We start from the raw sequence: 17001 nt of genomic DNA, 5'->3' as shown, positions 1-17001 counted from the left end.
ACTTTACATTATGTGAAGTAAAAAGTATGTAAAGCAAAGAATGTCTAATGTGGACAAAAGAATTATACAATATAAGTGAACAAAAACATAAATAATTAAAGACAAGAAGCATGTATCAAAAAGGCCCTATTGTTGCCAGGTCTTTATGACTTGCATAAACAGTTAGAAGTTTGAATTTATTATGTTTTAATTCTTGCAAGACATCAATTCAAAGCTGTTGGCTGGATATGAAACCTTAATGGGCTGAATCCGGCTCATGGGCTGCCAGTTTGCAACCCCTACTATCAGAGCTGGCATGAGGCAGATTCAGCACATTTGCCGGAACCCGGCCCCATGGTGTACAAAAACTCATCAGACATTTTGCAGGACCCCCTATATAGTAGATTGAATATTCGGGTGTGTGTGGAAAATGCAATCGCATAATCCACTAATCGATGACAACTTGCTGCACACTGACATGAGTGCAAGATTTTCTCTCCCGTCTTTGCATTGAAATATTTCATTGCAGCATGTTGCAGACATTGACATTAAATGTTATCATCAAACGTTGGCATGACTGCAATACTGGTGCAGAGGATATTAGATGTTAAGGTAATTACCCAATTATAAAACACCAATTTTGATTAACTTTTAACAGAATTATAATACAGGTATACCTCGTCTTACGTCGGTAATTGGTTCCAGGAGAGGCGACGTAAGTCAAATTTACTTGTGTAGTTACGACGTAAGTCGAAACTACGACTTACGTCGTAACTAAACGCCAATAATGAGCACTTAAACACTGCTAAATAAGACGACAACACAAACACAGATGTTTTCATGTTTTGTTCTCGAAGATTTATGATGATTATACTAACATTTACTATAAATGTACATATTTTAATATGATTTTATGTGCATTTAATGCTTTTCTAGTGATATTACGACTTCACTGTTTGTGGCGGACAGATTTAAAGTCGAATAAACTGATTTAAACTTGATTTTTATTTTTCCATATACTTTCTTGACAAACGATGTATAATTGGGAACGACGATAGCGATGTAACTCGAGAGCGATGTAACTCGAGGTATACCAGTACCATAAACAGATGGAAAACATTTTTTCAGTAGTAATGATTCAGTTTGAAGGCGTGACAAAAATTATCAAAGTTCACTGTAAATCCATAAAGTCCTTATATCTGGGAAACTAAAATCCAAAGGCAAACATTTTTATTTATTTTATTTATTTTTTTATTTAGTGTAGTATGTAGTAATAAATAATATTTTTTAAAAATTTTTACGTGTCTTATTTTGAGCATGAATGGATTAAACAAAGACGCATCAGGCTATCCCATTGTTACCGTATTCAACGTTGGACTAATAAAAAATTATCTTTGATCATCGATAAGCCAAGACTGATTTACATCTCTGTCTATTCTTTCAATAGAAAGCAAAGTAGCAAACTCAATCAATTTTGATGACGTAATCAAAGATTTTGCGGCGAAAATAGCGAGAAAGGTTATGTAATATTCGTCTTACAAAAAATTTATGTAACATCCTTTGTACTTATAATAAATAATTCCTTATTGTGAAATTTAAGTATAGGATTTGAATGTATTCTGGTCTTGCAAAATTTTTGAACCAGGCCTCTGCAAAAGGTTACGCCAGCCCTGCCTACTATATAGGCTACAGTGTAGGACAATATTTTTTCATTGATAATAATGAGCATATGGTAATGGTTGAGAAAAAAGCACTTTTTTCAAACAATTACTGGATGCTTATTACAAATTGTTCTTGTTCTATGCTTTTAATTTAAGTTTTAAATTAGTCATTCTATTTTATATTCTGATAGCTGCTCAAACAACAAAAATGTTTGAATAATAAAGAATACTGCTTGTAAAAGCTTATTTTTGGAGAGTTCTTACATAGTTATTATATTTGAAAATATATGAAATATTTTTAACATTAAATAGTTTTTAATTAAAATAAATTTAATAATAGGTTACAACTTTCCTTTTTTTATGTTACAAATGAAAAAAATTAATAAATTTTTTTTTTACATTAGTGAAAATATTAATGAATAAATTTTGAATTAATTTTTTGTTTCTATTGGCAGATCTGTGTTACATTAATCATTTTATATTACATTCAATGCTACAATGTAATATTTTCATTTTGCAACATAAGATGATACCTCATTTCAAATTTCATGTTTGTGTTTGGTTTCTTATATTTTTTTTGAGTAATTATATGTTATTAGTACTACAGCTCCTAATAAATTGCAATGTTAAACTGATGGATGTATCCTCTTTAATATCTAAATTATCAAATAACTCAATTATCTGATTTAATAACTAAAAATCTAAATTAGATTTTTGAATCTGTTACCTTCTCTCTGTGTGTGCCATATCAGAAATCCTGACGTCAGCAAGCACCTGGTGCAGGTTAATAAGTGGTTAGTAAGGTGCCAAGGTGTATCCTGGGGGAAGTTACAACCAGAGTGATTCCCCATTGCCTTCTCTGGTGTGCGATGTTATGCAAGGGGAAATGCATTCCAGGAGGTCTTGTAAGGAAAACTGGCCCCTATTCAGGTGTTACAAACGTGGAGAAAACCCAGAAAACTCCACGTGGCCAGCCCATCTGAGTGCGGTGCGAACCTGTGACCGAACTCCCAGTGTTCAGCAACAGAACCGCTTGGCCACTGGTGGGTGAATCTGTTACTATTAACTAAATATTCAAGAGTATTTTGGCTACAATTTGAAAAAAAAAGTATTTTGTTGTTGTTTTAGATATAATAATAATAACAAATAACATTTAATAAAAACAAAAAAGAACAAAGGTTACAAAATTACATTTTGGTAAGATGAATACTAATAACAGATTACACACATGGCAAACATTGGTAATAGTTAGACTCCACCTTATAGTGGCCATCTGGCTTCTCCAGATGTCCTCTCTCACATTATAAAAAGGACTAAGTGGTGTTGGCTCAGCAAGGCTTACAAGCCAAATTTTAATTTAGTAGTGACTATCAACAGAAAATATTCAAATAATAGAATACTCAGATTCTGTATCTATGGCCTGGAAATGGCCTACATTTAAAACATTTTCTAGGAGAAATTTTTATACAAGTAGACATTATAAAGTTGTTCATTTAGTTAATTTTATTTTATTGTATGATTGTTTCAATGCTGAAGAATTATTTTCTGTATTTGATTTGAATTGGTTGATTAGTTACAATGTACAGTATTTCATTTGAACTTCTGCTTTCTTCTTTTCAAATATCTGAAGATGTGCTACTTACCTCAAAGCCCTAATATATAGTATAGTACAGTAAGACTCCGCTTAACACGGGGGATGCGTTCCTAGATAACAAAGTGCTAAGCGAAACAGCATTAAACGAGGTTATTTTAACCCAGAGTAAATAGGAAAAGGGGAATACGCAACCAAAAATAAGCAAATTTTACTATAATTTTAAGTTATTTTTATATTAATTTGCATAATAATATATGTTAAATAACACACAGAAATGTAAAGTTCATTTTTAGGGATGAAGGTTCTGACTTTTCTGAAATTCTTGTTTTTTTTTGCGATAAAGTCGTGTGGTTTTATTTGTCTCTTTTTTTCTTTCTTTAAGCAAATGTTGGTGGTAGAAGATTGCATCCAAAGCATCTCATTTTGCTTTTGCGCTCCTTTCAAAATCTAGATCATTCACTACAATTTGATTTCAGTTATTGCTATCAAACTTTTACTAAGGAAATCTGTAGAGAAATTTTTTGGATTCTTTGTTTTCAGAATCTCTATTTTCCAGTTCTACATGAATTCCTTGTTCTTCCAGTTCTTAAAGGTTGTTGTTAGTAAGGCTCTCACCAGAAACCTACAGTAACTCCTCAATATCCTGCTCATCTACATCACCTTAGTCCTGCTGTATTGATTAGGTTGACAATTTGGTCAACCTAATGATACAGCGATAGGCTCTTCTCATTGAGAATTCTTAGATATCTTCAGCCATAACTTCTTCCACACTTAGTTCGTGCATTTATCAGTTAATTCTTGTCAAGCAAAGTCGATATTGCCTATGACATCCATGATGATGTATTTTTTCTAAAATTGCACCAAACAAACATAGATTTATGGAAAGTACGGCACTACGATGAATTGCCACCTTTTGCTGATTGGTTCATGTTTGGGAATAATTGTATACGAATCAATGAACTGCCTTGAGGAAAGGTTAATCATTTTCTTGTAAGGATACTGGAAAATACACAAATGACTCACTAAAACCTTTGACTATCCAGTAAAAATATTTAATTGAAATAACAAACGTTTTTGACCTTAGTGCCTTCCCCTGACACTCCCAGACTATTTGTGTTTGCCAAAACCCACAAAGATACACCTTCTTTGAGATCTGTCCTTGATAAGGCAAGATTCCCCACTAGAGCTTTAGACACTGCTATACACAAGCATATAATTTACAGCTTGAATGGACAGTCAGGAATCCTATGGAGTTATTGGACGTTTGAGACCACTTAATGTAACTGAGCAGACATACATCACTAAACTTGATTTTATTTCATTATACCCTTCTATAAAAATCCAGCTGTGCTTTTGTGTGATTAGGGACCTCTTACTAACTTCTCATGAACACACCATAAACAAGTCTCGGAACTTGTTCACATTCTACGCTACACTTCCTTTTTCCATTTCAACAACAAAACTTACCTCCAAAAACATAGTGTTCCTATGGGCAGCCCACTCTTGGATGATTTATGTGAGTTAGTAATTAGACAATTTGAACAAAGTATCATACCCCTGTTTATATCCAACATCCTTATATATATATATATAAAAGGTACATTGACAACATCTTTATTTTATGGAAAACTAAGCCCAATATAAACCAAAGTTTCCTTACCAAAATTAACCAAGAGTACATTCATATATATTACATTATAAATGAGATTCAAGGGTTGGATGTCATGCCAATCTTTTGTTTAAGCAAGAAAGGAAGAAATTATCACAAAGGCGTTAATTCTAGTTGTCACTCTCACTACATAGGAGCGACAACTAGAATGTTATCTTGCCACGTCTCCAAATACCAACATTCCATCAGGACAGGCAGGTTTGACACTGAGCTGGCTAGGATGGTGTTACAACAACACACACTGCTATGGGACCGTGTGGTGATGCTCAGGTATTGTGATCAGAGGAGCCTGGTGTATGTTTGGGGAGCCCTCCTTACCATATTAAATCTGTGCAACTCCCCCACACTTGAGTTTCCTGAAATGTGGGTCAGCCTATATAAAAGATTAAAACATCATCTCTAGCTCCGCTTTAGGCACCTATTCAACACAACTTGGCACATGCACATTGTCATCACACGTACCTTAATTTAAATTCTTTGTTTTTATTTTAAATTTGGTTTGTTCTAAAGGACTAAATACCATTAGTTTTCAGTTCAAAATATTTTGTTTGAAAGGTTTATTCAAGTTTATGTTCTGCCTGAGGACGACGGATTATAAAATATCAAAACTGCTCGCAAAAATAGCGAAATCTACACATAATTAATGCCTTTGTGATAATTTCTTTCTTTTTTTTGCTTATTACATGTATAAAAATTTCATAAACAAAAGTTAATTTTTATCTATCTTTGATCATGCCTTGATAAGAAATATTCATCAATATTTGCAGTTTAAAATGTAAAGGTGGCAAAATGATCATAATGTGATAGCTGATAATTTTGATTTAGATAAATAGTAATGGTGCAATTTAAAAGAAAAAATCAGTAATCTCAATGTATTTTGAATTTAAACTTGCTTTATTAGAATAATCATATTATAAGAAATTGATTTAAAATATTCAATGGCTTATAACATGTATTTTTGTAATAAATTATTTTATATATTATAATGCATACATTTTTAATATTGTTTGCATACATTTTTTAATCATCGGTAGAAAATGTGTGTACGATATTAGTGAGTATAAAATATTAAATATATTCTGAAACATAAAATTATAAGTTTAATTTTTTCTACTTGTGCACTGTTTTTGAATATCATATATCAAAAGATCAAAGGAATTAAGTAATGCATTAGAAGATAAATTTGAAAGAAAAGAAAACCAAAAGAAGTAAAATGGAATGGAAAGAATATATTGAAAAGATGAAAAACAAAATATTTTTAAATTAAATATTGACTTAGAAAGATCCATTAATTTAAGAGAGCTTATAAACAAAAGTGTGAAAATTATATGTAAGAAATAAAGTATATAAGAAACTTTTCTCTTTCCAGGAAAAAAAATATATATACGTTTTTAACCCAATTTATAAGCCTACATCAGGTTCACTTACACTCATAATAAAAATTCTTTTTTGGAATGTCAAATTACGAATTCAAGTTAATTTTTCAAAATATATAAAAAATTTTTAAAAAACATTACTTTACATCTGTGTATTAATATTTGTCTCATAAATTAACAATAAATTAACTAGTTTTTCTGTTTACACCTTCTTTGAGACCTGTTCTTGATAAGGAACATTATACCCTTTTAATTTATTGTTAATTTATGAGACAAATATTAATACACAGATGTAAAGTAATGTTTTTTAAAAATTTTTTATATATTTTGAAAAATTAATTTGAATTCGTAATTTGACATTCCAAAAAAGATTTATTATGAGTGTAAGTGAACCTGATGTAGGCTTATAAATTGGGTTAAAAACATATATATATTTTTTCTGGAAAGAGAAAAGTTTCTTGTGTATTTTATTTTAATGAGTTCCAGTTTTAGCGTTCATTTTGTTTTAAAATTATATGTAAGTGTACAAGATTTTTAAAAAATGCAATTGAATTCAAATCTTGAACTTTGGGAAAATAAAAAGATAAAAAGTAAAGATGATAGATTGGAGATATATAAAATAGCATATAATTCTGTATTTATGAAAGTTACAGTAGTGTAAGCTACTGAGGCCAGGTCTGTTCGGAGGGGAGGGGAGCTGGGGATTTTTTCTAGGGCCAGAGAAAATTTAGGGGCTCATAGTGGTTTCTACTCTCATAAATTAATGTAATTTTTACTAACAAGAAATAAATGCTTTAAGGCTGTTTTTATTAATAAAGAAATGTTTTATACATTTTATTTCTTCAAAAAGAATATGGTAAAAAGAACCTGCTCTGCCCTTGGGACCCCAGACAAACTCTTGATGGCCTTGACTGTGGCAAGGATTTAATTAATATACAGTATTATTATAGGATTGTATTTCATTATATTGAATGAAAATAATTTTTATATTATTAATGATAATTTTAGTTGTGATGCTTTATTTCAAAAAAGTGAACAAATTTAATTCAATTGTGTATTTTTTACCTGCATAAATGTGATAGTTTCAAATGATTTTGATGATTTGGCATTCTTGGTTTATCCTTAATTGCTTGTAGTTGAAAATAGTAAACTAATGTAATACCAAATGGATTGATTTATTTCAGTTTATAAGCCAAATAAATAGACTTTTCATTCCATGTTATAAGTTAATCCACAGTTCTGTTGTTATACAAATGATCATTTTTCTGAACTAAGTTATGTGATATTAACGAGGTTGAGGCCGAAGTTTTAAACGCGAAAACGTGTATGTCAAACATTTGGCACTGCTTTCCTGTAAGCCTAGAAGTTTGACAATGGTATTTTGAAAGTCAGTGGAATCATGCTTGACATTCCAAATGCCATTGTCAAACTTCTAGGCTTACAGGAAAGCGGTGCCAAATGTTTGACATACACGTTTTCGCGTTTAAAACTTCGACCTCAACCTCGCTATTGAATTGAATCGTCAATTTATTATTTTATGCTGTATGAAAATGGTGCTAAGTTTTAAATTTACTCAGTTTTAATACACATATCGACAATGAAACCAGAGAATTGTATAACTTTGTATCAGCCAATTTTAGAGGAAATCAATAAAACTTTGTATTTCGAATTTTCAAAAGTACACACACACTGTGGATGAAATTTTTCAAGCCATCAAATTTATATTATTATTTACATTTTATATGAGTTCACATGTAGTACAGCAATTATTTTAAAATTTTGAAAATCTGTTTTCAATAAAAATTAGAATTACACACTTTTCTTTGGTTTCACTAATGTTATATATACAACAAAACTTTTTAATTTAAAGGCATTTATTGATTGATTACTAAATATTTAATCAGTCTTTTTTTTTATAACTATTCTTGCATTTTAAAGTTAGAATACAAGAAGTTGTGTATATACTCATACTCATATATTAGGTTCATATTATTGAGTTGCAATAAACTTGATCAGATTTATTTAAATCAAGTATTTAATTTTTAATTTCATGATGCTACAATATTACATTCTGATTATATTAAATATATAGTACTATATTGAGATTTTTTTAATTGGGAATTGGAATATAGGTGTGTTGCCATCTGGTGGCATATTATTAATTAAGAAATTTTAAATAATTTCTTATTAAATTTGAATAAGTCTAAAATTTTTCAAATAGTGTATGTGTATATTGCCAATTATAAATTTTCTTGTTAATTTCAAAAAGTGATTTACAGGAACTATGAATTAAAAATAATTTTGATTCTAAAATTCAATGATAGTGTGCGCATGAATTCTTTAAGTAATTGATTATTGGTAGTGTAGTATTTTAATTTTAAAAAGAGATAAATCATTTAACAGTACATTTCTTTTTATCATTTTTATAATATATAGTAATATGACTAAATTAAAAATGTTTCTGTTGAATTTGTTTTATTGTTTCTACACACTATTCTATATTGTTAGTACATTCATTTAATTATTATAATATGATTTTAATTTTCTAATTATATTTGTTAGAAATGTTATTACTTCTAAAATACCTGAATTATCACTATAATTATATAGTTCAGTTTATTTTTTTCACTTAAAATATTTTATTCTATACTTTATATATCACAGTATTATCATCACTGCTCTAAACTTTTGTACTTTTTTTTTAAATTTATAATATTAAAAAAACTTGTCATTTTAGACAGGTTCTTTTAATATTAAAAATAAAGGTTCATGAAATAAAAATATGCTTTTCAGATATTTTTATGTAAATCTCTGAGAGCTGATGTAAGTTCATTTCAAGCATATTAATGTGTGTAAACGTTCAGAAGATTGGTAATCTATATAACATGAAATGATTGACAAATTAATTAGTAATTTCTATTTAACAGCTCATATCATCATCAATTAACTTACTTAATTCAGTTCGTTTCTGACATTCATTTTAGATGGCAATAAGGTGTCACAATTCTTTCATTTGTGGTATTATGTACGTAAATATATAATTGTATTTTTTTAAAAATTTTTCAGACTTGTGTGAAGATCTTTAAATTATATTGATTTCTTTTTTCTAAGAATTTTAAATAATTTTAATTCAGATTCTTAATATAATGAAGAACAAAGAAAAAGCAAAGAAAAATAATTATTTCCAGTTAAGATCTTTTTCTTAAGTAGGATTAACATTAGATTTCTTGGAATTTGAATAAAATGAAACTCAGAGAAATTATCTGTGTTAATATGCAATAAGCTTATGTAATTTTTTTTCTAAATTTTTTATGTTTATTAGAATTTCGGTACATAAATTTCAGTTATAATATTGAATAACAAAATATCACAAAAAGTTGACAAGAACAAATAAAAAGATTTATTTATATAATGACATATATTCTGTGTGAAGGAATTAATGGTATGATATTTCTATAATAGAATATAATATACCATAATGACTAGATTATAGAAATAAATGGCTTTATACCTAAGTATGTTGGAATTATGATCAGAAACTATGAGAATTGTTCGAGACCATTTAATTGGATATTATACTGTGTAATTTTTTTTATTTCTTTTTTAATTGTGATCTGGCTTAAATTATTTTTATCCTTAGAACATTTTATATTTGTATTGATGATGATGATTTATTTATTTTCACTTTGTTCTTGTCATAAATATTCTTCCAGGTTTTACACTGAATATATTTCTATTAATTTAAACAATTAGTATCTGAATATTCTTGTTATATAATTTTAAATCTATATCTTTGGCTTATGTTATTGTTGATGAAATTTTAATTAATAATTATTCAACATTATAAATCATTTAATATTTTTAAGGTTTTTAAGTTACATTTATGAATGGGTTTTTCCATTATAATTTACAAAATTAAAGCCAATAAAATTGTATTTATGAAATTCGCTTTAATATGTAATTCTTTTTATCTGTATGAGTAATTTTTATTTTTGTTTTTTTTATTGAATTTTATTTTAACCATTTTAAAATTTTATACAAATCGTGTATGGATGTATTTGTATGATTTTATTATTAATACTTTTTCTTTTTGTATATTTATATCTGTTTTTGTTAATTGTTAATGTTTTGATTTTGTCTGTTTGATCTTTTATGGTTTTTTGGAAGTTATTTATTCTATTAGTTTTAACACAAATTAAAATGAAAAACGAAGTATTTATAAATGTCAACTCAAAAACCAGTTTGGAGTTAAAGCCAAGCAAATTGTCAAATTATCAGGCTGTAATATGGCCATTTAATATTAAAGCCATATTATAGCTCAATAATTTGGCAGACTTGTACAAATAAATATTTACTATTGTGTGACAATGTGCAAAGTGACCCTATGCTTCGGCACCACTTGATCAAAGGGTCAACATTGTGTTGGCGATGACTAATTCGTCAGGACTGACACCACTGTGTCTTTTGGACAGACACAGAAACCGTTATGATTGCTTTTATTCAGAAGCGGTCACATTTGTAGGTGCTTGGGCCCGGGATGGAGATGGCCTGAGAGACAACCAGAAGAAGTGAGTGCAATCCACTACAAATTTAACAATTAACAATACTCATTTATTTGCATAGCAATAATACACATAAGTTATATAAGGAGCTTAGCTTGCTGCTAATTTTATAACACAATATGGGGGAAAAAGGTAACCCTTATTGTTAATATTGTAGAGTTTACAATTGTCTTTGCATCGATAAATACCTTAGTAAAATCGAGGTTGATCCTTGTTGAGAATCAAAGAATTGGCAGATTGATGTCCTGCTGGTCTGCAAGATTGTTTGAGAGAAGATTTGACAAATCGAAAAGTGCAAAAGTCTCCGAATGCCTTAAGGTAGGCAGAGGGTTTGTGATGGCTACTTAAGCAGTATCCAAAAGGGATCGGGTGCAACCACTAGTCCAAAGATGGAGAACTAACAGTGATTACAAACTCTGTCATCATTGGACCTTGCTTTTTATCTGGGGGTCTTCTCATTTTCCCCATGCTTTCTTTGGCAGTGTTACAACACCTATGTCCAATAGCAAATTCTCGTCACCAAGTTCCAGGTGACACATTTGATGTATCATCTTGATAGGGAAGTGACTCTATAGAGGGATAAAATCATACCTTTTACAATTTTAACGGTTGTGGGAAAAATTATAGCAAGTTTTAATTTCAAAAATTAAATGTTTACTTACAAATTTTTTTTGTTAAGTCCAGGTTCTCACAGTTGTATATGAATTTAAGTTTTTTTATGCTTTATATTTAAAAAAGAAATTTATGTAGATTTTCCCATTTTGAATATTATTATATTTAGGCAAGTCCTGAAATGTTTAAAGATTTATATTCATTGATATATCATCATAAATAATGATAAAATTGCTTTGGATAATCAGAATATTTTTATAACAATTTATTGATTCAGTTCTATAATATATTTAAATTATAAAGCCGATCCAATAGAAAAATATTTTGTTCTAAAATTTAAATGTATTGCAAAATTTGGTGATGATTCAATAAAGAATTGAAAATGATTTTTACAAAATGCTCTTATTTAAAATTATTTTATTAATATTGTTTATAATATACTTTTAAATATACAATATAATATGCAGTATATATAATATATTTAGAATATATCATTTATAAACTGTTTTACCACTATATTTTAAAATATAATTAAATAAATACAAATGTATGTATTTAAATTTTGAATTATTTAAAGAAGGAAATAATGATTTTGTATGATTAAGAACAAAAACAGAATAGACATATAGGAATCAGTTATTTATTTATATACTGGGAACAGTTTTAAATCATCTGATCTGGGGAAAAGCTGATGTTGGACTGAAAGATTTAAAAAATGTTTATTATAAACTATATTACTAATTCCTATCCTCTATTTTGTTTGTGTTTATAAATCTTTTAAAATTTTTTCATCATGGTAAACTATTTTCAATTTAACATATACTGTATTTTTAACATAATTCATATTATTATTATTTCTAAATATATTTTAAACATTATTATTGAAATCAGTACTTATTAGAGAGAAGAATATTTCTAATTATTAGTTCCTAATCAGTTTGGAATTTTAGTTTAATAACTTTAATTTAATAAATAAAAGTTATAACATTTGAAACTTGAGTGCAGTCTGCTATATTTTTTAAATTTTCTTTTAATTTGAATTTTTTCTCATTAAGTTTGTTTATCATTTTGAACTAATTTAATTCTAAATGAAACATAAATATAGTGTGTATGATAGATTTGTCTTAAGAATTTTTGATATCAAATGCTTTCTTTCTTTTATTTGTCTGTCTGATTTATCTGAATAATTTTTACAATGATTTTGTAAATAGAATGAATGTTAATTTTTTCTTTTCTTTTTTTTCCAAAAGATGGAACATTTATACATTACAATTTTAGTTTGATAAATTATCTATTTTAAACAGTTGTAATTAATAGTTAATATATTTTATGATTTTATTGTAGCACAACTGTAGAATTAATTGGTTTATTTAAATAAGTTCTGAAAAAATTTGTTATTGTAACTGACAGAATTTAGTATACAAAATTATAATATACAATGACTATTATGTAGTAAATTAAAATATAATTTGACAACAATGCTCTGGTAAAAAATTTAAAATGGAAATGGAACGTATGAATAAATTATAAATCATATCAATTGTTGAATATTTTCTTTTTTTGTGATTTTTAAATATTTTCAAATAATTTCTTATATTTGCTATTACTTATTATTACTATTAATTTTTTTTTTAGATATTGAGAGCTTGTGCATTTAATATTGTTAATGAAAAATCAGAGAAAATTGAAGTTACAGTTGATACCTTGCAAAAGTTTGTTGGAAAACCACTATTTACTCATGATCGTTTATATGAAAATACTCCACCAGGTGTAGTTATGGGTTTAGCTTGGACTGCTATGGGTAATGAGTTAATAATTCTGATTTTAGTATTACTATTATACTATTTTTATCTAAAAATAAATTTTATATTTCTAAGGTGGTTCCACATTATATATTGAAACTACACTCTGTCGTCCATTTGATGAAGAAAAATCAGAAGGTTCACTTCAATTGACGGGACATTTGGGTGATGTTATGAAAGAAAGTGCTAATATTGCGTATTCTTTTGCAAAATCATTGTTATTAAAAGAAAAGCCAGCTAATAATTTTTTACAAAAAGCAAACATCCATTTGCATGTTCCTGAAGTAATTTCTAGTATTATTTTTTACAATTTAACCTTTAAAAAACTAAAATATTTATAAATTCAATAAATTTTCTTAGGGAGCTGTACCAAAAGATGGTCCAAGTGCAGGGTGCACAATGGTCACTGCTCTTATTTCTCTTGCTTTGAATCAGTCAATTAATAAAAATATAGCAATGACTGGAGAAGTCTCTCTGACAGGAAAAGTTTTACCTGTTGGTGGTATAAAGGAGAAAATAATTGCTGTTAGTATTTTATTTTATTTTTTTTTTTTGTAAAAATATTTAATCTAAATTTTCATGTTAAAATCTACACTTAATTTTTTACAGTAGCAATTATTTATTCATATATATAAAAAATATTATTTAATATACTTTTTTAAATACATAAATTGTTTTTTAAAGAATTCATGGAGAGTAGAATAAATGTATATTATTGTACATTAAATTTTTATTATATATATGGTATAACAACTTATATAATAAAATCTGTTGCTGATACAATAAGTCTTTTTTAGAGATTAAGACTTATTCTAGAAAAGAAATTTTATTTTGAATATTTGATTTAATATAACTGTAATTTATATAAATTACAGTAAAATTAGTAACTTTTTGATTTCTCTTGATAATTTACTTTGAAAATTAAAATTTTAAGCTATTTTAATAGTTGCATAAGCATCTTAAAGTTAAGAAGATTTGAAGATGATTTACAAGTCTTAAAATCTCATCCTAAATCTGATAACAAAATTTATTAAGGCATTCATCTTTATATGCTGAATTGCATTCACGTCTTGTTTTGGATATGGATATTTGAATTTGTTTTGAAAATTTATAATGAATTTTGTGTTGCTCTCGATAAAAATAAAGAATTAGAAATAAATATATTGTAAAATTAAAATATTTTAAATCATGGATAGAAACAAGAATTTAAATGAATAAGTGATAAACTATTTCATATACCAGTTCAAGCTTTACTTAAACAAGAAGTTAATTATAGATATTATAAATTAATTATTATAGTTTAATTATGCAAGAAATTAATGAATTTGGTATAAGAGGTGTTGACCTTTTTTTTTTTTTAAATAAATTACTTTACAAAGCACTTATCAACAGATGCAAATATATATGTTATGTCTAAAGTCTGTGAATCAGATAAAGCTAGGATTAACTGGCTAATGCTAACTTTATCCAAGTCTTTTGGTTAAAGCAAATAACAATTTATTAATTTTGAACTCTATCCAAATCACTGGCAGATAAAGCTGACATTATTCAAATGTTGATGGATGAAACAAAATCAAAACTTAAAATCTGAGTTTTATCAACTCCATTTTGGTTAAAGTGAGGAGCAAATTAAGATTCCAAATTAGCCGATAATCTGTGATCTTTCCAATGAAAATTAGATGGATAAAGGAGGAATTTTGTTTTTTTAAATCAACTAGAATTTATTATTTCTATTACATAAAAAATCAGGTAAACAAAAATAAATGTTGTCAATTATGTCATCAAAAAGTATCATCAGATTTAGCTATAAAGTAACAAAAAGTAGTACTTTGATTTACAGAATACCAATATATACATAGATATTAAATGGCATATTACCAGGGATTAATTATAGTAATAAATACAATAAAAAAAAGTTCCTATGTTGCAGTTTTTAACATGTTTTCAATTTTTTGTGACACAGTTTCAAGTAAAGGTAGTATTGCAGGATGTTTTTATGTAATCCTATGTCTGTTCGAAAAGACTTTAAGACATAATTTTTATCTGTCCACAATAAACTTATCAGATTGAAAAAATTGTTGCCATATCAAAAATTGGCATGAAATCTTATGATAAATTGACAGATCTGGCAATGTTACTCTGTTTCTACTGTCCATGTAGTAGCTATCCATGTAGTAGCTAAAAAACAAAATATTTATATTCATAAAAAGGAAGCCCCTGTGTTCAACTCTATTCAAACAATAGTAGAGACTTCTCATTATCTGGATAAAGCCCAAATTTTAAGCTTTGTTTTTTCTTTATTCATTCATTTTTGGATAATGTTGGCATTATCCTCTTGCAACTTGGATAAAGTTAACAATAGCCAGTTAATTCTACTTTTATGCAATTCCAGGCTTTAGCTGTAATGCACATTCAAATTGTGTACTTTCAATATACAATACTAATTTTGCTGGTTCTAAGATAAAATTTGATTTCAAAATCACAGTACAAGAGTTTTTTGATTGAACAATTTTGTAATAATTATTTTTATTGAGGTTTATCAATTAACCAGAAGTCTGAAAAAAATACAAATATTATGAATTAGGCAATGTTTGACAATTTTATTTCAATGCTCTTCTGCATATATGATAACATTTAATACTATAATGTTTATTTTAATATTTAAATTAAATTATTTTTACTAGTACAGCTTTTTTTAACTGATGTGAGCAGTATGACTGAAGTTATCCATTAATTAGTGCATAATGTACCAATTTCTATTTTAATTCCAATTTCTATTTGCTAATTGTTAATTTGGACTGTTACTGTAAGACAGGAGGTGGGGAACTTTTTTAGCCATTACCCCAAAATATATTTGTGTAAGTTGATATTACCCCCCATCACTTTGAAAAGGAGAAAATCGATACAAATTTAAAGTAAACACTATTTATTGAATCATTTTACAATGAAAATGAAAAAAGTTTCGTGAAAATTATAAATAATAGACAAACCAAATAAAATTATCATTTTGGAACAAAATAATTTCATTGAAAACTTTTACTCTTTAGGTTTTGGAGAAATGATGATGTTTCATGTTTGATACAATAACTTCAAAATTTGGGCTTTTTGATGTCAGAGCAATTTGAATACAGTCTTGGCATTCAATCAATTTCCATTCTTTGTTCTTATGTTCATTAGAGTGGAAAATCCTTGTTCACAAAGGTAGGTTGTTGCAAATGGCAACAACTTTTTTATCGTCTCCTCATGTGCAATTCTGAAAGCCTTTGCAGCTTCTGACATCCAAAAAGATGACAGATCTGCTTTGTTCTTAAATTGAATATGTGCTTCATTATTAGATCAAAGTTCAAAAAGTGCCTCTGCCAAACTTTGAGGCTCTTCTGGGATGTTAGCAATTTCACATTTAAAAGGATCTACAACCCAACTGACAGTATGTAAATCAAGATCTGGAAAGTAACCGCTCTATGAGTTTGATAAGATGCATCATAACTGTATCCTTGATGTCATCAAAAGTAATTTTTTCACAATTTTCGAAAAACAAAGCCAACTTTGAAAAAGAAGCTATCTTGTTTTGTTCTACTTTCTGTGTCCAATATAGAAGCTTTAATCCAAATGCTGACATTTTTTTTTCTGGCTGAAATGGAATTAGTGTTTTTTCTTGCAATTCTTTGTTCAATACATTTATATACTCAAAAATGTCAGCTAAATGTGCAAGATGTACAACCCATGAGGCGTTTTTAAACTTATGT

At 27.6% G+C, this 17001-nt stretch overlaps 1 protein-coding gene across 1 annotated transcript in view; it reads left to right on the top strand.

Annotated features, from left to right (window-relative positions):
* Positions 1-17001, top strand: part of Lon (Lon protease) — a 73829-nt gene that overhangs the window by 50209 nt on the left and 6619 nt on the right. The window contains exons 18-20 of the mRNA XM_067272751.1: positions 13089-13254; positions 13331-13539; positions 13616-13780. Of these exons, the coding sequence (XP_067128852.1) occupies positions 13089-13254; positions 13331-13539; positions 13616-13780 (540 nt within the window). The remainder of the gene's footprint in view (positions 1-13088; positions 13255-13330; positions 13540-13615; positions 13781-17001) is intronic.

The sequence above is a fragment of the Centruroides vittatus genome, unplaced genomic scaffold, assembly GCF_030686945.1.
Source record: "Centruroides vittatus isolate TY-2023 unplaced genomic scaffold, ASM3068694v2 contig_453, whole genome shotgun sequence".
Classification (NCBI taxonomy): domain Eukaryota; kingdom Metazoa; phylum Arthropoda; class Arachnida; order Scorpiones; family Buthidae; genus Centruroides; species Centruroides vittatus.
This window is presented reverse-complemented; position numbering and strand designations above follow the sequence as displayed.